Here is a 25,457-nt window from a genome sequence, read left to right on the forward strand (position 1 = left end):
CCGTTCATATGTAAGCCCCCATGACCAGGTCCAGGAGGTCAGTGGCTTTCGGAGGGCGGAGTTTGCAACGACGACGCCCGAGTAAACGCATTCCTCATCCCATCGTTCAACTCAGTGCCTGAGAACGAGAAACTGGGCTAGTTGGTACCGTCAGTTTGCAGTGATGCCAGCGCGATGCATCAATCCGCACACCTCTTCATCCTTCCTTCTCTCTTGCTTTGGGGCATTCTAATCCAACTTTCCTCACTTCGTTCTTTCCCATCTTTTCCACCGTTCCTTCGCTACCGTTTTGCGCTCTACCATCCATGAGTGCCTCATTGCTCTACTGCTGCATCCATGTGTGCTATGAGTTTTGACCTTCTCACAGCTAGCTCTTATAACATGTAATCGCTTGAACATGCGAATTGGGAGAACCTTCAATCGATCTTAACTGCCCCTATCCCCCATGTCCTCATTATCTCCCCTTCCAGCTGCGATCATGGCACAGGCCACAACTGCAAGGCCAACAACGACAAGCTGTTTGCAACCCTCATAGGTAGTGCTTTATTCCGGGCTGTTTCCAGTGCATCATCTGATTGTGTGGGTTGCATGTCATATGGCTTCTTTATCAGTGCACATTTAATTGTAGACCATTTCCACAAGGTCCACCAAATTGGTGCCCAAAAATGCCCGGAGAGCTTCAACTATACGGGAGACCTTTGTGAATCACTCGATCTAAAATTGTTATAGATACGCTGCTCCAATGAGCTTCTGATACCTCAGAATTGGGAAGTCAGCGGTTTAGGAACACATTATCAGTTCTCTGGATCACCTGAACCCTGAGTACTCTGGACCCCAAAAAGTCAATTTATTGTTGAATAAACTGGAGTACTGGAACTCTTGTACTCTCCGCTTCATGTCACCACAGCACTGACGCAACTCGATCCTCCTCGACAACAGGAAAGAAAATTTACAGAAAGTAATTCCCAGAGAGACAGCATGAGTGTTGAGGCTAGTTAATTATTTTCTTCCTGCACTAAGGAAAGCCACAAAAGGTAGAAAGGTCAGCAGTGGGGACGCGTCGCACTGGTATGTTCACCCGTTATGCTACAACCATGCTTAAGGCCCCTGGTTTTCTCCCTCAGCAAATTCAAGATTCTGCGGCACTGACTTGTAAATTTCGCGATTTTTCCGCGGCTGCTGGGAACATTTTATTTTCTTAGATAATGTGGGACCAAAAAAAATATTTTAGAAAATTACAGATTCAAAGCACTGTTGTGCCTCAGTATTACACACATGATATCTTGTGTTCGCCTCTGACAAAGAATGCCGTCTGTCGCCTGCAATAATTTCATGCCTGCTGAAAGATCTTTCGGCATCTGCAGAGTTTATAGGAACTTTATAGGAAGATTATAGGAAGGAGCTTTCAATACATGCCCGGTGGAAGTTACATCTTTGGGACACCCTTTTTCTTTCTGGGCTGTAGGCGTTATTTAAGAGACTTTAAAGGCAAACTCCCAAACATCAAATCAGAATCTCCCACTGCCACCGCTAAACTGCACACAGGAGGGACGCCGCCCCTTCCTCAGGCGGAGTATGCACAATAGACTTGGGGGTAACGTTATCTTAAGCTAAACTACAATCTGTCTGTGTTGGTCCTGTAGCAATTTTGCAATTTCGTAAAGTAAGCTTCACCTCAAGCAGGGAAGCGTCAGGTGAAGCCCACTTTCGGGAGGTGCCGTTCATATTCTGCAAATTGTCAGGTATTCTGATATCCGAATATTGGGCATTCGATTCGCAAATGAACTGACACTTCGAGCGGTTGATATTTGACTCGAATACGGCAACTCGAAAATATCCGCACACCCCTTAAAAAAAAGGGATACCACGAAATCCCGTGCTGGACAAAGGATTCCGCAATTTATTCCGCATTCCGCGATATTTCGCAGAAAACACGGCGACTTAACTGTGCTGCAGCTACAATTTCCTCACAGTCACTACTGCCAAGTATTGAAAGGCCAGATGTTGTTGCAGCTTTGCTGTGAGCACAGAGATTGCGAGATTCTGGAATGCGAAGGTCATATGTCAACGCCTATGAGGCAACCGTGAAGCAAATGTTTCTCGTACGACATCCTCCCTCATCTGTGCTTGCACGAGTTGATCCAACGCTCGCTTTCCGGATGACACGAAACACCTATCGTCACATTAATTCGTCGGATGTGACTCAATGTGTCTTTTACAGCTCAGCGGAGTTGCCACTTGCCACAAGTCAACTCTCCTATGTGCCGTAACCGCGGTGATCTGGAAGATCTAGAGCACACTCTTCTTCATTGCCCACATTAACGACCTTTCAGATCCACACTTTTAGTGTATCTAAATCAGCTGTATTCTCTCGCCCTCGCACTATGTCAAAATTGCTTGGTCCATGGCAAAGTTCAACTCACCAACGCTCTGCCCTCAAAACACTTCTGAAGTTTTTGGACACCATAGGACTTCGGTCCACACTATGAGAAGACTCATTATTACTGCCAGTAATGGGGTAGAGTATCGCCCCTGTCAATGACACTGCCCGCTGGTCGTCATTTCAATAAAGGTACTGTTGAACTTCCCATATGTACCTCAAAGTACTCGTGCAAGCACTGGAAAAACAAAGATGTATGCATTGCAGGTCAACTTGTTACCATGTCGAACTGTCATGTAGTGCCATGTTGCATCTGAGTAGGAAAATATGTCTACATGTGTAGGAACAATATTAACTGCAGAACAGTCTACAATAAATTACACTCAGCAAGTCACTTCAACTTCACGAAGCGCATTCATTGCAAACTAGAATTCCCGTACCTTTCCAATAGTATTGTCACAATATTTCGCAGGATTTTAAGTTTGCAAAATACGTGATGATCACAAAATTTACTTCCGAGGAGGACTCAATGTCCCCTGAAAATATCTGCATGAGTCTGTGTGTTGTTGCAACCAGACGGTAGGAGTGACATTAAACCTGTCAGATTACAGTTCCCTTAGTATCACACCATCCCAAGTACACAAACGTATTGTCACTCAATTATGAAAAGTGGAATGAACAAAAGTGGCCGCCATATCAGGTTAGCATCAGTAGCCAACACTGATGTGCTTGGTACCTTGAAATGTGGAAATATAGCATCATACTCACAATATAGTCTTTGAAGCCCTCATGTTTTGTGATGCACATGTTGTAGAGACGGCCCGAAGGTGAGAAGTTTGTGAAGTACAAATGCAGAGGTTTCTCGCTGTGACGATTTGAACCGTACAGTCGACGCAGTTGCGATGACAATTTGTTCAGCTCCTGTGGGTGTGACAAACATTTTATTAAGTAACTGTTTTTTCCTGTATAACTTGCATAACATCTTTGGTGCATGTGTCTTATATCACATACACAGCTCAAAAAGAGAGGAACCATCTCAGTGCTCACAAGTCTTGCAGGAGAACTTCCGAAATGCATTTTTTAACATGCGCAGCAAATCAAGAAATACTATAAACTTCAGGAAACTTTTCTGTACAAGATGGTGCGACTTTTCCTTTTGTGTTTTCAATCTCATATCACTCTGACACACCAACCGGTCACCTTCATCAACAACTTCATGGCTCTGACACAGAGCACTCCTGAAGTTGTTCTTGCGTAGTACAGTCTTGTCGCCAAAATGTTGTTGACATAGTTAAACTTCTTTCGACAAAGATTCAACTTCATTTCTGAGATCAGCTAATATTTGCTGTGAATGCGGTCTTGGCTGTAGGGTGGGTGGTTGATCTCCAAGTTGCTGTGCAGAATTACCATTTTTCGTCAGTTGTGATGGGCAACATGTGCAGGGGGGTGCTTTAGTACTGCTTGTTCACAGTAGCATTCTTCTCAAAATCAATCTGAATGGCCTCCATTCCAGTCACAAAAGACGGTGACCATGAGGTTTTGGTGAACTATGTCAACTTTGCTTTGCTTCGTCGAGCTTTTCCAAATTCTTGCTGCTGCATCGGCTCATGTTTTGAAAGCAGATCATAATAGGGCACCATCGTTGCCTTCTCAAACACAATGATTTTGAGTGGTGCTGTCTTCTCGGCGGAAAAGGTGTTAAAAACCTTTTGAGACCAGCGCATGCACTGTTCTTTGCTAACAGCTGGAAAAAACTTGTGGAACCCACCTTTCACTGGCCTTCCTCGTGTGAATACATTCATGAATTATTTCAAAAGTTGATATTCTCAAGGTCTCTAGTCCTGCCACCATTTCTTTCAACTTCAAATCCTCGTCGTCCAGTAGCTCCTCTTCTACATGTTCAGCAACATCCAGATACACCAGCTCAACCAGGGGAACTTCACGTAACTAGTCTTCGATATCCTCTCCCCCCACAGATGAGGAAATTTCGGCCCCTACTGCGGCCCGAATCTAGCCCAACTTGGGACGAGAACGACCGCCACGTACATTCCGAGCGCTACCTACAAAGCTCGCAGAGTTGCGCAGCAAATCCATATCACGTTGGGAGTCGTTTAGGAAAGTACCCACTATATTCCCGGGGTCAAACAATGTACCTGCTCTCAAAATAATTCTGCAATACTAAACATTCTGACTGGAAAAAGTCACAGGGTAAGTTCTGTGAGAAGAATTACCGTATTTTCACGCCGCACCGCAGATAAGCCGCAGGACTCGTTTCTAGATACATTTTGAAAATGTTTTTGCAGGTAAGCCACACTCTCAGATAAGCCGCGGGTAATACGACGCGACTGCTTTGTGCGCTAAACCAGTGATGCACAAACAAAATCAATAGAGACTCTCAACGCTCATCGACGGCGTACTCCCTGCCAGCTGCCCTGTTCCCGTACTAGTCCGCGACGTCGACGACTTTTAGTTTGAAGCCGCTGTCGTAGCTGTGCCTCCGGAGGTTGGAGCCATGCCTTACCTCTAACTGCCGCGCCCGTGTCCACGAATGCTGCTGCTCAGGTCAAATGAGAACAGGCGCTTAGCTAACCACGTTTTATCCCGATGTCAGGTGTATTGAACCCTTCCTGCCGACAAAGGAGACCGTAGGGAAGCCCATAAACCCTGTGGTCCACATTCCGGTGTCGGCATGATGTATAACAAAGGAGGTTAGTTCTAGTGTTCTACTAAGATCGGATTGTGCCCTTGTTGCGTGTTTTTTGTGGATTGATGAATTAGTGGTGTTCCAGGAGACATTATTCACTGTCACCCCTTTTGTTAAAGCTGCGTGGCGGAATGTATTCGGAAGGTCAGTCCACTCGATTGTGGACCCGCCCCTGTTCGGTATTGTTCGTGCACTGGCAGGCGGTCCTGTTCCGAAAAAACATGAGGCACTGTCGGCCCTTTCGTTTAATCCAGGGTATGGGGAAAATACTAGGGAAAATAGCCATCAGATAAGCCGCACCCGTGGATAAGCCGCAGAGCGTCCGCGAAAAAAAAATTTTCGCGCATAAGCCGTGGCTAATAAGCGTGAAATTACGGTAGTTGGATTTTGCGGAGAAGTAAAACAGGGCTTACCTTGTCACTCATCAGATCCGTCATCCCAAGGTCGATACAGACGCGAGGCGCTGTTCCACGCGCATCACGTAACCTCTTCTCAATCACACCTTTCATCAACCTTTTGCTAAGCCTCTGGCCACCTGTGAAACACAAAACGAAGCATTGCGGTTGTCACTGAGCTATTTTATGTGATGAATATGCGTATGAATATGTTCTATATATATGTGTTATATTCTGTGCGAGATAAAATCTCGCTGAAACGCGGCTGACATATTTTTAATGCGTTTAAATGCAATCAAATGTCCTAGTACCATTTTCGAGGTTTGCTGTGGAAAGCCCACATCTCAGAGCCCTATTTGCTGGGGCACCAAACGCCTTGTGCTCCTGTACGTCATTTGTTTCGTACGATTTGACTAATGTCAATTCCATAAAAAATCACAATAAGCAAAGTGGACGGCCACAGCGTGACAGTGTTTGTTTCATGTTTGTGTGTGTCTTGAAGTGCTGTGAGCTGTGTTATAGCTCTGTCTCACTCTCTGGACGTGGTCAAAAGGCTAGCACGTTGTGTCCAACTTATGCTAGCATTCCTGCTGCTTGCACGCCATTATCCTTGGTAAATTGCACGACCGTGTCAAGAAACACAGAACAATACCAGGGGCATCCGGAAAGTATGTCTTGATTGGTCATTAAAAAATGCGAGAACTTGTTTTTACCATTGTTGGGTTTATTTGTCGCGGTTGGGCATCTGTTTTACATCCCTGCATTGTGGAACTATGATGCCTGTTATGAGACAGAAGTATGGTTTGATAGTTCTTCACATCACAGCTTCCTTCACATCGACTTTATCATATTGCTGCAGAGCGCTATAAAGACAAGGACTTAAGGAGGAACACAACACATGCGTCTTTATCATCTCTGATTGAATGACGGCCACTAAGAGAACGTCTTCGTGGCCTGCTCTCACAGAGAGTCTGAGTGAGTGTGGTGGACCAAATTACTGCCTTAGTCATTTTAAAAATGAAGAATGATGCATCAACGCTATCCTATTGTCTCAAGCTGGCGTCTATGGCTCCCCAGTCGAAAAATGAACCTGTGTGCATCCCTACAACACCTGTTGCCTGCAGTGCCAAAATTTCCAAACTTGATACCCCTGTCAATCGGACAAGAATAAAAACTCAGACTGAGTTCACCCCCCTTGGAAATAACAGGGCTTTCGGGAACAAACAGAGTTCCTGAAAGTTCCCAGGGTCCAAACTGCCTACTTTGGAACACAGAAGGGAACCATATGCTCTAGACAGCAGACACGATCACCAGAGCATGCTTGTTGTCTCGTCAACAAACCTGAACCCTGCTCTGCACCATCTATTGATCACCTCCCAATTTTAACATCTGGTAAGCAGAGGCTAGCGCATTTATAGGTATGTCAGAAGGAAATATCAGGAATTGCAGATGCCAGAAGCCAGTCCTACATACCGGTATACTTTACCGGTAGGCATTTCAGGCCTTAAATTGTGCCATTTGACTAGGGTATAACCCTCTTTCTGAATGGGCCTCATACGTTTCATGTCAAATGTGTTCTCGGAAATGATTGTCTGCATGAACTGATTGACGGAAGCAATCTGTTCACGTTCAGTCTACAAAAAAGCCGAGTAAAACAATACTGATCTAACCTCGATTACAATCTCCGTCCTCATTTCTTTCCAGCCTCTCCTGAACAAGCCTCTTCTTTCGGTTCTGCTTCTTCTCCCGCCGTTTCACCCGTCTTGCTGCCACTATCGCTTCATAACGTAGTTGCTTTCTCAGCTGCTTCCTCTAGAAAATCGATACAAATCGCACAATGCACATTTCATGGCAGTATACGAATGGCTCGGAGGAACGAAGTAACAAGTCACGAGATTACGAAACTCGATTTATTCAATGAGGTGTGCTCCACAACGTATCTGCTGCGTATCGGTAATATGACAAAGCTTCTTGCGTGCAAAGTGAAAAGAGCTTTGTTCCTCTGCCAGACACTGTGTGTTGCAGAAGCATGGACATGCATGTGACAAGTGATGTTGATGATATGGGTGAGATTTTCCCACGTTAATGTTTTTCGTAGTCCAAAAATGAGTGCTGCACTAACAAACGAACATTACTATCTATAGTAGGTTATGGTTCCGAGGAATGGCTATGTCGCTGCGCAAACCACACAGTCAATCCAATCACGGAGATCACCACCATGAGAAGTGGGCGCTTGACCCTCGCCCGCCGTGGGGTGAAATTTACTCTCTCAGTCCAACTCGTCAACAGTTATCCCCGGCACTGGCCCCAGCTCTTTCTGAAAAGGCGGATTGGAGGTACAAGCAATTTACCGATATATTTGCAGCATCAGCAGACCAATCCGTGGAATCCCTGGCGATTCCCTCAGCTTTATGTGATATGATATCTGCAGTTGCCATTCTATCGCATTCATGTAATGTGACGTCAGCAGCTGCCATCAATTTTCCTGAAAATGAATGGACGAGCATTTTAACAATAACTGAGAACACAACAGAATACAATTGCATTGTGAAATGTAATCAGAATGTACATTCAGTGCGGCTTCTAAACATATACTGCGACACGCTCAGCAAATGTGGTCTTCATTTGCAAAGTTGTCCGCGTCGCCAAGCTGTTTGTTTGACATCCTTGTCACACAATCTGATAATCCATTTTAATCCTCCACCGGATAAGCATGTTCGACAACAGCTGCATGTTCATTAAATCTGCTTGTAGCCTGTCTTCTGTGACAGGTGATTAGTGAAGACGGGGAGAAGTGTGTACTCCAACACCGCGCATTCCTTTGGTTGGCGTCAACATTCCGCAAAAACATTAGCACAACCCTGTTAAAACACGTTAGGGGTGCTACGCAATACAAGTTAAGAGGCTGTTAGGATATTTGTTACCTGCGTAAAAGAGAGAAGAGTGATAGTTTGTCTCGGAAACACGCTTTGTGCAAAATTGCGGGCACGTGCAACAGCTTTGAAACGCTAACATGCCGCATTGTTTATACCACGGTTGCCAACCGGAGCAAGGCGCGGGTGCCTCGCGAGCACGGTTTGTTTCGGTTTCGGTTTCGGCATCGTGGCGTAATAGATGTCGCTTTTTTTTTATTATTGCTGTCATGTATCGCTAGAGTAAAGCACATATCATGTCGATTACTGTGTAACTTCAGCTTTCGACAACCTCAAGTGATGTTTTGACGAACTACGTTTATAGCAAATTCAGCTGCTGGTTTTCGCGCAGCGTACCATGGGTTCGGCCTAGAAACCAACGCAGATCGAGCAGAAGGACCAATGAAACGCAAAACGGAACGCACGTTTGATTGAAGCGGCCGTATGACATGCAGGCTGGAGCCAGTGCAACGTTTTCTGCACGTAAAAGACCAGCTGATTCGTGATTAAGTAAATTAACCGATATGGAAGCAGGACAGGAACTAGTACAACAGTACAGAGGCCATTGCTCGTGTGCCAAGCGCAAATAAAATTGAGCCATTTGAAACAACGGTATCGAACAGCGGTCACTTCAAGCGATGTCAAAATTGCCGCCGCTTACCGGAGGCAATGAAGACACTCTTTCGCCTGCCATTTTCAATTACTCCCCCCACTCAATGCCTACTCTTTCCTGCCGCCTAATTGCTAAAAAAACAGTATAACATTGGACAGACACAGAGTCATCCTGATACCCGTTCTCAGTGCCGCTCAGCGCGGGTCACTCGTGCTCTCCACTGCTTCTTTCCACCTAGTCCCACTATAGTGAAGTTGTTCACGCGTCGATTGTTCACTAGTCAAATGTTCTACGTGCAGCCAAAGAGCATCGGCTACTTTTCTTCCCTTAATACTTCACTGGCTTTGCACTGGGCTTTCAGAGCTTTCTCACCCTGACGGGCTTTCTGAGCTGGGCTCTCTCACCCTGACGGGAGGACATCACGTTCCACGTGACCTTCCTACGCCACTTGTTCAAACGTCGCCCATCTACGCACTGCTGACGAAACACCTGTCCAGTGCTAGTGTGGCGACGTTTGGGACTTATAAACACATAGTCAAATTTGTGATCTTCACCAGCGTTTTCATAGCTTCAAACAATGAAGATAATTGTTTGCTCCCAGAGGTGGTGGCGATGATGTGAGCACTGTTACCATCATGAAATCCTACACAGGACAGTTATAGCCATATGCGTATTGCTCAACTGCAATCACGTATATACTAGCTTCTTCTCCCCCCACATAGCCCAGGCTTGGCTTCCTCGAAAGTCGACCGCCGCATACAAAAACAGCTGCCGAGCCTTCAGTTATACCACCTTGATGTGGGTCAAACTTTTCGGCTCTGTGCTTCATATCCAGAGACCTGCCGTTGGGATTAATGAAGGGAAACCGGCCCGGCGAAGCCGCTAAGGGAATCACGGCCACGTATAGTCGTTCTATCAAAGGCTCATTAGCGAGCGGTAAGGTATCCCGCAAGATATATGTCTGGATCACAACAACGCTGATCGCAACCGGCGCATCATTTTCGGCGGGGACGTAATTGAACATCCAGCAATAAACTGGATGCCGGCAGCAGCTTTCATCGGAGCGGCCCGCTTTTTTAGGAATGATACCAGGGCGACATATATCCAGGGGAGACCTAGATATGGAATGCGTGTGGAGTTGTCGTGATACAGGGTCGTGCTTTCGATGACATCTTGTGACTGTAAGGGACCAGAAAGAATTGTTTTGTCGTGATGAAGGAGGAATAAACAAGGAGGAAACATAGCGAGTTTTAGCATGGCCGATGATGATGATGATGATGCTAGGAGAAAAAAAAAAGGAGATGTGAGCACGCTCACTGCGGGACAAGCTACTCCAGGTTTAGTAAAGAAAAAAGAAAAGAAAACGTGTAATGAGACGAGAGCTATGCGTGCCCGAACATCATTAGTGGTGTTGGCCTTCTTCGTGTACTGCAAGCGTTGGTTGGTGGTTGATGTAACCGCTACACCGACACTGCAGGGAAGTGATCCGGGTTCGAATTCCTGCACGGGCTGTATTGTCTGAAAGCTTCTCTTGGGGTTACTTCTGATGCTCAGAGACGTTGCCCTTCGAGTCACTAAATAAGCTTCGCTTCAGAGTATCGACAATGAGGTCCAAAGGAGAGCAGGAGCGCCATCTTGTTTCCGCACCACATCGGTATAATCCATGTATTGTCCACCAGAGCGTCCCGAAGATGTCGACGTGAGCTCAAGGCCGTCAACTGTTGCTTGTAAACGAGAGGAACATTTCAGCAGCTCACGATAGATGGCATCGTGCGCTAAAGTGCGCAGTGCGCGTGCGTGTGGGTAGCATGGCGCGGGAACAAGATGGCGCATGCTCGCTCTTGGAACTCAAGTGTCGATACTCTGAAGCGTAACTTATTTAGTGATTGTAGTTGCCCTGTATGCTTATTGTTGCTGCTCCTGTTTAAACTCTAAGAATACTGTCACGACGGAGAGGGTTGATCTGCGGTTTTATTTTTTTGAACTTCTGTCGTTCTTTTTCTTTTCTTTTCCGTGTTGCGCTTCTCTTGGCGTACTTGAAGACCAGATCTCCAGTGTTTGCATAACTTATGAACATTTCCGGAGCGCACGCCGTCCGATGCCATACATGCACGCCAAAATTGCAAAAACTAACTAAGTAAATAAATAAACGAAAGACTTCCGCAAGAGCGCCGCAGTCACAAAAAAAAAAGAAAAAGAAAGAAAGAAAACCTCGTTCGATGAGATAGCCCACAAAAGAAAAGCGTTTTTGCCAGTCACAATCTTTCCTTCCTGGATTGTGAGAGGAAATGGAATAAATCCTTGATGACCAGTTTATGGAAGTTGCACGGCTGTATACTCATCGCTGTTCTCAAGCGGCATAACTTCCTTGACCATCCGACCCTCTACAAAAAAAAAAAAAAAAAAAAAGAAGGAAAAAGCAAAAAGAGGGAGCTTTCCCTGTCGGTTCGAACCGTGCAAAAAAGGAAATATTACAGTGCACTGTATTTCGACACAGTGCCATTTCTCGAGAACGTGGGTCGTGGTGGTGGTGGTTTGTGGTGATGATGATGATGACGATGATATGAACAACACGATAAAATGGGGATTTAACTGGTGACACGATCGGACCGACTGTACCTGAGTCCTTCTGCGCAAGATTGACTAATGATAATTAAATAAGAATAAAAAGAAAAAATAACAAAAACAGAAGGAGAAAAAAATACCGATGGCGGGAGCTGAACTGGTGGGAATCACCAGGGGAAACACACCGGTCGAGTTTCTTCAAGGACTCTTCAGGGGAAATGTTACCTTTAGGGGTTTCGTGTTATGATAACTTCCTACTATACATCGTGTGACAACTAATACTGAATATAGCGACTTCGGATGTGAGGATCAATTTTTGCCCATGCGAGCTTATAGGCGTTGGATCCCATTCTTTTTTTCAATTGCGCCTTTCTCACGATAGAGGTCTTCATGCCTCATAACTTTAGCAACACCAACAAAAAAAAAAAGAAAAGCGTTTACACGAACAGGCATTCTAAAAATCATAAATCAAACATATCTGAAACCGGCATCTGAAAGTTAACATGCGGAGCCTTCCTTATGAAACACCACCTCGCAACACCAGCAAAATCACTTTTCTATCTTTCACGGTGCTGAAAATTATAACCGTTCAATCCGCCGTCTCCGTCGTGAAGGTGATACACATAACATTTCGCTTCAGCCAATATGGCTGGTCTTCCACGATGATGCCAATACATATTCTGCGACTAGACCATATACACTATTACTATTCCGTATACTAATGCAACCCCAATGAATGTTTCTGAGGGATGGTTTTGAAACCCGTAGTTCCTGCTCTTCGTTTTTGGCACGAGGGCAGTACTATATTTTTGAGGCGTCATACGGGCAAGCGTGCACTCTGTCCCATCCTATACAGTTGGCAATACGACTAAAAGAGACGGCATACAGTTCTTCGGGTTTATATAACCAGCTCTCCTTCCTTACTCTTTTCGTATGTGGCATAATACGAAGCAGTGGATGCAGATCACGACATCATATCATCACGCATTGCTCTCCGCGCGTCGTTCCTGTGCGCGGCAGTAAAATAAGATCCGTGATGCTGGTGCGGGCGGAAGTGGGGCACACCGCTGATCTGGCGGCGATAACTCCACTATCTCGGGCTATATCTGCCCAAAACCACGTAAACCCTGAAAAAAAAAAAGAAAAAACAGTGCGTGGCTCTAAATGGAGTAGTCCGTGTACCTCAGAAGGCCGGATAGCACGCTTTGCGATATATGCCCCAAGCGGTTGTGTTATGAACTGATGCACGTCAGTGGCGTTATGAAATCAGCGGTACGATGTTTCTTTATTCCGTGCCCTTCCGAAAAAAAAAAAAAAAAGAAGACGAAGAAGAAAAGAAAACACGTGTGCGCGCGAATATAACATGCGCATAATATCTTCACATCTCACAGTTCTCATTATCAGGGCCATTACAGGTGTGGACAATGCCGCTGTTAGGCTGAACACAGCTATTTTCGCTTGGGGTGTTGCACGTAGTATGCCGTAAAAACGGAGACATGACTGGTTCACGGCTTTGTGCATGTTGCTGAGTGTCTGAGTGAGTGCTTTACGTGAGAAGTATACGTTTTGCAAATCGGTTACTTCCATTTCCATAACATAATCGAATTGAATTGAATTGAAATGTTTTGACTCTATGCGCCTGCAAAACGTGTTACTGCGAGGTTGTTGTCCTCGCATAAAAAATATATACGTGTAAATGTAATAAAGAATGAAGGAACGTTCGCAGAGGAATTTCGAAAGATAAGCACATTGTTAATCTTCGTAGAAGCAGCGAGAAGGATACTGAATTAGCGCTTTGGAATGGTCCAGAAAAGTTCCATACTTTTGAAGAATACTTTTGAGTATAGTATTCCTCTACTAGTGTTTCTCCGTTACATGCAGGCACCACTCGATGATAGCACAGTTCCCCCTGAAGTCGGCCCAGGACGCATACTAACCCCCTGTCCCAGACTCCTTCCTGTTGTTCTCTCTCCATCTGTCCACATCTGTACGCCTCTCATAGCCACAGTTGCTTCGCAGCGCTAACACGGAGTAAAAAAAAAAAACAGATACCACTCGTCAAGTGCATTCCCTCCTGTATAGTCTCGAGATAAACAAGATAGAGTAATCACAGTATGGTAACTAGTAGCAGGCGCACTGTTGCAGACATCACAGGGCTTGTTGACCGAGATAAAGACCAGCGAGTGACGTTTTGGTATCTGCTCGTCAATCAGCAACCTCCGTCTGGATTCATTCGATCTTTCGCGGAGCAAGAATTGGTGTTGTTGACAGTCAGGTCACAGGAGAGCAACCCGTGATTATGGAAATGAATTATCGAAGGAGGGTCGTGACACTTCCGGTTCATCGGGCTCTGTCATCACGGCGGACACGAAGGTAGAGGTCACGTGCCTTCGAGAACCAATGAGAACGGGCGAGGTTGTGCCTCCCCTGACGTCAGAGCAAGACGCGGACTTTTAGTCCAGCGTTCCTGTCCTGTAAACTACGATACGCAATAAAGAAGTAGTATTTACTATCACAGAGCCCCAACTGGAAAATCTACCGGAAAACCCAGGGAAAACCTCAGACGGCACAGCCCGTGCCGGGATTCGAAGGCGCGGCCGAAGGCGCGAAGGCTCCCAGTCTCGGCGTGGAAAGCGACCATCCTGATCAGTGTGCCATACAGGAGCTGGCACCACTTATAGTGCATTGCTGTAAATGTCATTCGAATGTGTTGAAAGGCGACTTTGACGATTACAGTGAACATTCGTTATAACGAAGCTGCTTTGTTCGAATTATCGCTTATTTCAAAGTATTACGTAGTCCCTACCGAAATACGTGCGTTTCGAACCGGATTATTCGAATGGTATTAGCAGCCGACTCCGCTTCCAGTGAACGGTGAGCCGACGGAAAGTTCGCACGGCAACCTCAGCTCACAATTTTTTTTCTATTTTCTTACATAAATTGAAAGGTTGCCAAGCTGCTCATCGCAAAGATTTGTTTGCTTGCTTGAATAATTTGTATGACTCACACGATGTTCCTGCGCACTTCCGAGGCTGCTTTCATTGTTTTTGTGGGGCTTCCGCTTATATCGAACTCGTGTATTGGCATCGAGGCGGAAGTCCAGTCACATGGACTGGCTGCCATATAACTATCTCAACAAACTAGGACTAAAACTAGAACTAGTGTAATACCAACTCCTGTCTGTGAAATCACGTCACGTTAAGGATTGCTGTTCGTGCTTGTCGTCGCCATGCAACAGACCAATACTGCGGAGAGTTGCGAACTGCCGCTTATATCGAATTTTATTCCAGTGTTGTTGACTTCGTTATACGATGATTTCCTATATAAGGTATAACGAAACATTGCTTTTTTGTTTTTATTTTCACCGGTATTTTCGCAAAGCGGGTTGCTAAACACGGAGAGCACTGTTATGTGGAGGACATGATCCCGTGGCACGACTCGTCGAAGGATGCTATATGTCAAGGTGCTACGTGGCCCTGGTAGCACAAACCAGTTTCAGTAGAATCGGTAGGCGCAAAAGGCCATAAAAGCAACGGATTCGACCATATCATACATGTGGGTCACGAATGATCACGCGTGAGTGTCAACTGCTTATACACGCAATCTGGGGCGCAAGCCATCTTTCAAAATATCTTTGTCCTTGTCGTCTGCTTATTAAGCAGCTCAAGCATGCATTGAACGTCGATGGACGGATGAGCATCGATTAAAAACAGAACGAGAAGTCGGTTCTTATTGAGTGGAACCGGCTTCCCCCACATAAAATATAAGAGCCAGCTCCCGTGGCTTATGGATTAGGATGATCGCTTTCCTCGCCGAAACTGACTATAGTCTTCCGTCAAACGATAACGATAACGTTTTATAATTGCACGATGACATGGAAATTATGTGGCCAGCATTTTTCATATTCACGGACAATTATTCCATTCCTGCAGCAAATTTTACGCTTGTACCAAGATCGCTGGTTCGATCCTGGTCGAGGTCGAGGTCCGCAGTCCAGCAGCGGAAGTAGGCTTATCTCGAACGGTTAGCATCCAGAAACTTCTGCAAGGGAAGCTGAACAGAAATAAGAATACTTCATCCAATCAAGTGCACGAAATAGTAGAGTGTCTTCCAGCGCGAGTGCGAACTGTAATGCTTGTTATAGGCGATCGAGTTGACCGATTTGCTATGCGTCCTTCTGCGTGATCAGTGGGTCAGAGCTGGTTGTCATCAATCATCCTCCATGCACAGACTCCGACTTCAGAGATACAGATTACAGATCATCCGTTTTACGACCCACTTAATATTTATATCATTTAAACTCATCAGGCGCTCTGAAGCTGTCAGGTCATGTACTTCGTGATTGTCCTTGTGTTCATCTCGCACGTTAACCTCACGTCCTCAACCTGCAACCGTGTGAAAAGAAAAGAAAAGAAAAAGGAATAGACGAAAGCAAGAGAGAAGGAGATGTATGGTAAAAAAAAAAACGCCTCGACGAAGGAGGCTGCAAATGACATAATTCTTATTGGTTTGCCTGCTATATTGAGAGTTGCTTCTGCTTTCTTCCGTTCAATAATAATCCTGATAAGTCACCTAGAAATAACGAACGTCGCGAATGAAGAGGAAAAAAAAAACAGTATAAGGTGAAACGGCTGTGGATCTGCGACGCCAGCTCACGAGATTCGGCGTGTGCTGTTTCTAGCACAGGCGAAATGATCATGTCCATTGAAGCAAGAATCCCGACTGCAGATGGAAAAGGACACGAAACGGATGAATCGTCTTTTTTATGGACGCTTACACAAAGAGCGCTCTTGTTCCACGGACCGGCCTTATCAAAAAACGACGGCCGTTACAGCTTCACAGGTCCAGAAAATGGCCTGACAGCTTTCAATCCGCCTCGCCTCGTTTCGTGCATCTTCTGTACTTGACCGAATGCACTGCCGCTGTTCAATGCATTCGAATTGGTCATTCTGACGTTCTATAGGTCATTGTTGCTGCTTTTATAAGGACAGCCTCGAAGGATGACCGTGGCCCGCCTTTTTGGGGAGCCCCTGAGAAGTGACAGCGAATGTCTGTGTTAGCTGGAACTCCATGGCAACGCATATCTTTCCCAGCGCTGTCCCGAAAAGAAAATTTAGATACAATCTCTGGGCATTCTGCCAAACGCGTTTGGTGGTCAATTTTTGTCACGTGGTCACTGTCACGTGATCTTATAGATCAACGGACGGATCTACATTGGTGGTTCGCCGTATAAAGCTATCACTTCCAAAAATAAAGAGAGAGGCGATCAACTGATTCCTGTCACCGAAATACCTACTAAGGGTCCCGAACGAGAAGAAAGCCCCCCCCCCCCCAAACACCCCTAATCTCAATCCCTAATCAGCCGCAACAACAACAACAACATAGTATTTTTTGCGCAAACTGTTCGCGAACGGTATCGTGGGTGACCGATAAGCAAACACTCTAAGAAAAACAGGAGTACATTTACTCCTTTTGGGGACTAAATGCATTGCCACAAAAAATAGTCCCTTTCGGGAGTAAATGAATGTTACAGAGTGGAGACTGCATTTCACGCGCTGTTGTAAGAGTCCCAAGTACGTAATTCGTGTGCATGCATGAAAATACTTTGAAGCAAACCGTCCACCGTGATATATCGAGTGATATAAAATCTTGCGCCATACATAGTGCACAATTTGCGAAGAAAGATGCGCTAACTGTTTCTTACTCTGTGTGACTCGAAAATTGCTACGTTGGCTGAGTTATACAGCCTTATGCCGTTCAAATTGACCAAGGGCATATATTTACGTAGACTGTTGCATTCAGGAAACCATTCGCGAAGTTCAGTGACAATTTGCAGTCCTGGGGAGTAAATGTCGGAACAAAATGTCGGGTCAAGGGACTAAAATGGGGAGTAATTGCAGACTAGGGGAGTAGAAGCTGCGATTACTCCCCGTTTTACTCCTTTTTTTTCTTAGAGTGAAGGAAGTGCCTTACAGAATGTAATCATATGGTCGGGCTGCGGCAAAACCGGTTGCAAAGCCGTTTGAGTTGAAATTTTCCCTAAAAACTTCCCTAATTATCTTGGGCCTTACTAGGAATATATACGCACTATAGGACAACAGCTCTGGTTATCGTGCGCGCCTAGTCCGAAAACTTGACCCAGCTCACGTGGCGTGGTCGTATAGTGAGTGCCTGAACTCATTCTATCTGTTCTTGACGTCTACTAGCCTGCTTGAACTCAACTGACCTCAGAGCTTTTGCCATCAATGCGGAGATGTGATCTTCACAGCATTACATCCCCGCGGCCGACCGGATGAACTAGTATCCCCATCAGTTACGACGCACCCGCGCGTGTGATGTCTCATTTGCGTGTGTCATGTGTGTGTGTGAGCGAGTGCGTATGTCTCATCTTTTTCATCGTCATCCCACTCCATACATTAACCCACATGCACGGAGGTATGGTACCGCAATTGTTGCGGTGAATCACCTCATACCATCGTTATTCATGTAATATATAGTTGTTGTTGTTGTTCTAGTTGTTAGGATGGTCGAAGATTACACTTCCACGCCGAGACTGGAGGTCACCGTCACCGACTGTGCTCCCCGAGGTCTTCGCTGGGTTTTCTGGCTGGCTTTCCCGACGAATGACGGCACAGTTCCCACTGAAGTCGGCCCAGGACGCATAATAAGCCCCCCCCCCCTGTCCCCTATTCCTTCCCGCTGTCCTCTGTCAACGACTGCACGTTGCTCATAGCCAAGGTGCTTCGGTGCTTATACAGTGCTTCCATGGTGCTTCCATGTTAGCGATAGCTAACATGGAATAAAAGAAAGCAAAGAAAATGTGACTGCTTTAGGGCAGTAGTTCTCCGGGAACTAGACCCTGCAACTGCGTCTAAAGATCGCATCTTTTGCCGTATTGATATTCAAGCTCATTTGATTTGCAATGAACCAGGAGCGAAGTGCAAGAAGGTCGAGCGCTTCCAGTCTAACACAGATCCACTTTTCTCGCTGATTTTTTTTTCATACACAACCACTGAGTGGAACAAGAGAGAACTAATGTTCTGAGCCTGGAACAACATAGAAGGGACAATCACATACAAGGTGCAATAGCTTAGCTTAGCTCAATTGGTAGAGCCCTGGACCGGTAATCCAGAAGATGTGGGTTCCAGTCCTACAGCTGGCTAACCATTTCAGTGACTTCCATCTTTCACTGAGTGGAACTGTCTTCCAGACACACACACACACACACACATAAATGGGATGATGATGTGGTGGGTCATTCTCCGCCGTCATGGCGGTACACTGCCCCGCTGTCTCGAGAATCATTAATTATTATTAAGGATTCTAATATTTCATTTCAGTCGTGATCTTGCTAACTTATTGTGCACTTAGCACCACGGTATTTTCTGCTCACTTTGAGTGCAGTGTGTTTTGTTATGTTGTTGTTACCTTGTTACTGTCACACCCCCATGGGGTGCTTTGAGGTTCTATCATAAATAAATAAATAATTCGACGAACTGATGCTGAAGCATTGGCATAAAGCACGTCAGAACACAAAGAGTATGGAATGAGATTATTGAGAGCTTACTGTATTTACGTTTAGATTATACGTCATGATAATGTTGACGTTAAATAATGACGTTAAATATGATGTGTGCCATGTGCTCAGCTTTCGGCGCACGTTATAAAGAACCCGTATAGATGAGCAAAATTAATCCACTTCATTAATAAATTACGTTTTTGCTCCAAAACGTAGCGCCATAAAGCGAGCGCGATAAGTAGTCTACGCGAAGAAAAATTGGATATTTGACCTTTAGATTCGTAATGAGTATCGGCTATCCCAGTTCAGTTCAACAAACTCCAGTAATGACTCCATAACAATATGCTCCTTTCCAGCGAATGTTCATTTCACCATTCAAAAAACATTGCAGCTGACAGGCTTCCCCGAACGCCCTAGTGGCCTACAGCACAAACAACTGTACAGCTTTTTTTTCTTTTTCTATGCTGCCAACCAAACTATACCAACAGGAGTAATTCCAGACGCATCAACACTGAGAAGTCTCGTCAGTCCTCCGAAGAGGGGAATCACGTTTTTAGCCCAGTTTCACGGCTCCCCGACGAGAACAGGATTCAAAGGGAGAGTTGCTGAACAAAAATAATAATAAAACAGCGCCGACGAAAGCCGAGGAAAATCGGCCCCGAGAGCGCCTGTATACAATAAGATCGCGTTTATTTTAAGAGCAAATAGCCACGCAGAGTAGTTTTGGTCTAACCGTCGTCTCATTGTGATTACCGTATACGCACGGAAAATTAAAAAGTAAAAGAAAAAAGGAAACAATGTACGGATGGGAGCACGGGTGGATGCGTAGACGCCGACGGGCACGATTATCGGAATTTCATTCGTCGCTTTCCTTTTGTGTGGACTGGCTTTTGGCTTTGACTTTTGCCGCCATATTCAATTAGGATTTCTTATAGCGCAACATGGAATGGGCCCTGTGTTGAGTGGATGATTCGGTAATAACTGCATAGCATTACGAGGAGGAGGAGGAGGAGGACAAACCTATTACGTCCCACCGCGCTATGTCACCGCAGGCTACAAACACATACACATTTTTCCGAACGAAGCCGTGGATGTTTTCTTGGAAAACGCAATTTGAAAGGGCGTCATTCACAGCAAGATAATTGGTAACGGGAAGTTGTCGTAATTTTGCCTTATCCGAACGCGTCCTAGAAGCCAGAACGGCTACATCGGAGGTTCCGTATCGTTTTTTTTCATTTGTGTCTGCGAAGATTCGGACATATTTAGTGGATAGTGGTCTCATGGATGCAACGTATCAAAAGGTGCTGGATACCCCTTCTGACTGCAAATTCCGTGTGGCGTTTCCTTCTCAGGCCTGCAAGAATTACTTTTCAGGAGTAGTTCCATTACAATTGCAACTACATGCTCGTTAAGGTAATTAAATTACAGCTACAGTTACAACATGATAATTGTGATTTAGTTACACTTAAAGTTACACTGAAAAAAGTAAATGAGTTTCACCGAGTTACATTGCACTTCAATATGTAATTCTGATGTACACATTTATTCTCTTTCCCTAAAGAGAATAAATGTGTACATCAGAATTACATATAAAGAACGCAGCACATGTAAGAAAATATTTAGTGAAAGGACAAGTGAAATCACTGGTGGATGGAGTACGGTGACGCGAAGTCTGTGCTAAAGCAGAAACATACTAACATGACTGAACTGAGGCTACGACAGTATCATTTGGCGAATGCCTTAAAATGCCGAACTAAGTAAGTAAGTAGAAAAAGGGGCCCTTTTTCGTATGCCAAGTAATTCCAAAAGTAACTCCAACTACAGTACAAATTACTCGAAAAAGTAAGTTGGTTAAAGCGTTCCCTCGTTGGTGCTGAAGACAGGGAGGTCGTGGGTTGGAATACTACCACCAGCTGCGCTGTCTGAGGTTTTCCCTGCGTTTTCCAGCAGATTTTTCAGACGACTTTCGGCACTGCAGTTCCCCCTGAAGTCGGCCCAGGACGCATACTAACCCCCTGTTCCCCACTCCTTTCTGCTGTCCTCTCTCCATATGTCCACGTCTGTACGACACTCACAGCCACAGTTGCTTCGCAGCGCTAACACAGAATTAAAATAAATTACATGATGTCAAAATTGAACCTTGAAATAACGAGTTACAGAGAACGTAGTTAAGTATGCACTAATCGAGAACTCGTAATTAGTTCATTTTACTTACTTTACGAGAACTATTCATTATCGGTATTTCTGGTGTATAACGCGCACTCTGTATAACGCGCACCCCAAATACGGGAAGAATTTGGAAAAAAAATTCCTTGTATAACGCGCACCGCAATTGTTAGTACAGGCTTCTGTACTGCCATCACTATACGCAATAAACCAAGGCGGCGTAAATCTATGCATATGCTTTATTTGAAACATAGTTAGTTTCGCGTCCCTTCTCAATCACTCCAGCCTTGTGAAATGAATTCAGGATTATTGTTTTTGTAGGAAAATTTAATACGACGTGGAACGGTCAGGATTATTGACTGCTCAAAAGCATACTTAAGCAGCAGCATCAATTTTTACGAAGTCGTGCGCCTTTTCGCCGGCTTTGTCAACTGACCCTAAGAGATTTGTGAGAAACTCACAGCACACCAGGAAGAGGCTAGAATTTGTACGACACCGACCAGAAAAGGAACTCCGTAGGAAAATATTTCTGTGTATATATAACGTGCACCGTTAGATAACGCGCACGACCACTTCACAGCACTTTTTTACGGTATAACGCGCGCGTTGTACACCGGAAAATACGGCACTTAATTTACAGGTCCGTTCCTTCTCCGTTCTTCCAGCGTAGAAAGCCGTACAGCATTATCATAATGTTTACGATCTTATGATTTCCATGACGGGCACATATTAAGGGTCTTCGAAAATCTAGAACGCGACAATTTAGAACACTCTCCTCCTGGCCACAACGTGCTTCGAGAGTCCCTCGCTCTATTCTGCTTCGCTTATGATTCCCCCTGACTGACAACTGCATGGCTCGGAGGCGCGTGGCCAGGGCACATTCTGGTCAACCAGCCCGGATTCACAACACACGATGAGCTGCTTTTGCCACAAACGCATCACTTTGTCCGTTACGCCGTGGCCCGGAGCGCCAGCCGCATCAACAGGTTCTCTTCGCCGAAAGCGCCATCGAGTGCCACACAGAGAGAACTGCCGCCCGTACCTACATGCATAAATTAGTCCGCGGCATCCTATTTTAAGCGGGAGAGCCCGGGGACGAAGAGACGGCCATCATTATGCCATCTAGAATGCCGTGCCTGGAATAAGGTTGGTTCACTTATGCAAGCTGAATGGTGCCTTGTAGGAGTGGCCGGTCGCCTGGCTCGGGGGATCATTGCGTGGTACTGTGTAGCGTCTTATTTTTGGAGTTGTCATGTCTTTACAAGTGCGTGGATTTGTTTTCGTGCCCGGGGGTCGTATTATAAACCTGGTTTCTTTTGGGAGCATTAAACGCGCCCTCTATAGCTTTAAATTGCTTGCGAAGGTCAGCGCGACGGACTGGACGCAAACTGAAACAATGGTTTTCGGTGATAAATAGTACAGAATCAAAACGTAATTGCGGAGCCTGAATAACACTATCTAATGTCGTATCAACTCCCGGATAATTTCTGTTATAATTTCAAGAACGAAGTGTCGAATACAACGAAGCCCCGTTATAACGAAATCGCTTTTTTCAAAGTATCGCTTTGTTCAAATGCCTTTCATGCCTTTCCAACCCAATGATTCGAAGTACCCTGCCGATTCAGTATACCCTTCCGAAGTACCCCTGCCGATTCAGTATACCCTTCATACCCTGCCGAAGTACCCCTCTCGATTCATCCATATATATTAAAAGGCTGAAAGTGCTCGAATACTTTTTCTGAGGCTTATGCAGTGCTTCTGTGCCCTTGCGATACTGTTGTACTTTCGCTGATTATATGGATTTTATTTCCTGGTCCCGTCAACTTCGTTATAACGATGGTTTACTGTCTTTACATCGAATTCGCACCAGTTGTTTATGCAGGTTCTTCCTACGTTGTCACTTCTCGTGGTAGAAGCTATTTTGATTGATTGACATGATGAACAATTACAACAAGATGAGCAAGATGTAGACCAATATCAACCGGAACTGTCTCTAGTTGGTCTGTTGAGACCAATTGGACGTTGTCCTTAGTTCTTATAACGACATTTGATGCGGATTTGATGAAAAGTCGCACGGAACAGTCGAGTAGGCCATGGGTACCACTGGAATCTCGTGTTTATCCACACAATTCAGTCACGGAGCCACAATTCAGTCATCGTGACAGGGAACGTTACCCTAAAGGCTCTAAAGCAGCATCCAAGACCCGGCAATCTGCTCTCGGACATGACTGACCCTCTTCATCCTGTGTATTAGGAGGCCCTCACGATAGCACACTTGATTGCCTGTTTGTCCTCGAAGCACATTAGTCACATATTATCATTCCTTTTTGACGTGCAAGGTCTTAGGAGAACGAAAACCGTCTTCGATCAATTCGATCAACACACGGCCAAGAAAGGGTGCTTTGTTGGTGCACTTCAGGGGCCACTTTAACTCCTGTCGCACTGACGGGGCATGGACTCAATATGATGATAATGGTAGGAGAAAAAAGAAAAAAGAAAAAAACTGGACCCGACAGTTTTGATTCTATTGCATTGCACTTTCGTAAAGTTTCAAACATTAAGCTGTGTTCGTCTCCTTGCTTCTCTTGCTCTGTTTCTTTCCTTTTTCTTTTTTTTGTTGTTGTTTCTTAGGGCGTCAATACTACACTCACTCGTACGACTGGCTCTCAGGCTAGATGAATCCGAGTAAGGCATCCAATTGAAATTTGCGCTGACCATCACGTATACGTGCGAACGCACGTTTCGTCTGGAGCGGAGACGTAGCTGCAATATTGCTGCAATATGTCTGGAATATTGCGAGTGGTGAAGTCAGAGCTTCAGTGTCGTTGAACCTTCATAAGCATAACAAGAACAACAATAACAGATACGTGATGACAATGTCATGAGGTGTTTCACATATACGAGCACAATATGTGGTCGAGCCGTGAAAATTCTTTAACATCCAGGTATAGGATGATGCCATCTTATTATCTCTTTTTGTCGCTTAATACACGTTCTATACAGGAACGCTGTTTCAGCTATAGCGTGCGCTTTGTACCCTTCATTGTCGTTTTACATCTCATGCAGTCCCGTCGGCATTGGTTAGGGTAGTGGGCCACAACCCTGGTGGTGAATTTCCCCGTTCATCATCATCATAGGCGTATTTGTTGTTGTTTCTTGCACGTGCGACTGTGCGATGAGAAAAGCCTGAGCTCTGGCTAACGAGAAGACGCTCAACACAAGGACAGCTCAATGTGTGCCTGAATCGATTACATACTTTGCCATACTAAGGACATATCCTTCCTACTGAACTCAAAAGCTATAAAAACCGGCTTTTTTTTTTAATATTAAAGATTCTCTTTTGTATGCATAACTGCTGTTGTAACTAGTTCGATATGCTCATATACTATATATGCTGCTCGTGTTCATTGAACCTGTACATAGTATTGTTATTTTGTTGTCGTTACGGAGGATCCTTCAAAAGGGACTATTTCCCACTCGTTCATCTGTCTTATTCTTTGACAGATCATTGATAGAAAAGAAATAAAACCAAACCGAACTTGGATGGTTATTCATCCATCACTTCATCACTTTATATATCACGTGCTGATCAGTGAGCCCTGCGGTAGTGAACCACATATCAAGTGGCAAATTCCGTTCATTGTCACTAAACGTATTTGTGTTATTGCCGTTGAATCGACAGCGTTCTCAAGTATCCATTGTGGCTGTTCACTGGCTCACGTGACGCGTGCATATTGGTCTTACTAGACTGTATAGACTCGTGACAACAGTCTGCCCATCAGCGCTCGCATTATGTAAACAACGTCGATTGTGAAACTGCACAGTTCCCTCCGGCGCTATCTACCTTCCAATATACAGTGGCACCACATTGTTACGAGAACAGTCGCGAAAGAAAGAAGAAGAAAAGTGGCTAAAGACAGGACGCCATTGTTTCCAACAGGACCTGACCCTGCCTCCGTTTCATTGTCATCCTCAACATCCCAGACAATAACTGAAGCCGCGTTTTCGACAGTGTGTACAATCTCTCGCAGCCAGTGTGTCGTGTGACCCGAAAGGCTCAATGTTACGTAACTGTAAATACGTGTGACGCTTACTAAGCTTTTTTTTTTGCTTTTCGTTTTTTGAAGCTGCGTACCTTTTTTTAAAGGAAGGCGGGTCTGTCCTGCTTCCACGCGTCGAGTTACACTTTATACGTTATATCGG

At 45.1% G+C, this 25,457-nt stretch overlaps 1 protein-coding gene across 2 annotated transcripts in view; it reads right to left on the reverse strand.

Moving 5' to 3' along the window:
• LOC135368822 (tRNA methyltransferase 10 homolog B-like) overlaps positions 1–8,505 on the reverse strand; it is a 245,823-nt gene extending 237,318 nt beyond the window's left edge. For both annotated transcript variants that reach the window (XM_064602348.1, XM_064602351.1), the window contains exons 1-5: positions 8,404–8,505; positions 7,831–7,964; positions 7,150–7,291; positions 5,498–5,619; positions 3,149–3,301 (exon numbers count right to left, since the gene is read on the reverse strand). In XM_064602348.1, coding sequence (XP_064458418.1) covers positions 3,149–3,301; positions 5,498–5,619; positions 7,150–7,291; positions 7,831–7,964; positions 8,404–8,494 — 642 coding nt within the window. In that variant the 5' untranslated portion in view covers positions 8,495–8,505. The remainder of the gene's footprint in view (positions 1–3,148; positions 3,302–5,497; positions 5,620–7,149; positions 7,292–7,830; positions 7,965–8,403) is intronic.
• Between the last annotated feature and the right edge of the window lie 16,952 nt (positions 8,506–25,457).

The sequence above is a fragment of the Ornithodoros turicata genome, chromosome 9, assembly GCF_037126465.1.
Source record: "Ornithodoros turicata isolate Travis chromosome 9, ASM3712646v1, whole genome shotgun sequence".
Lineage (NCBI taxonomy): Eukaryota > Metazoa > Arthropoda > Arachnida > Ixodida > Argasidae > Ornithodoros > Ornithodoros turicata.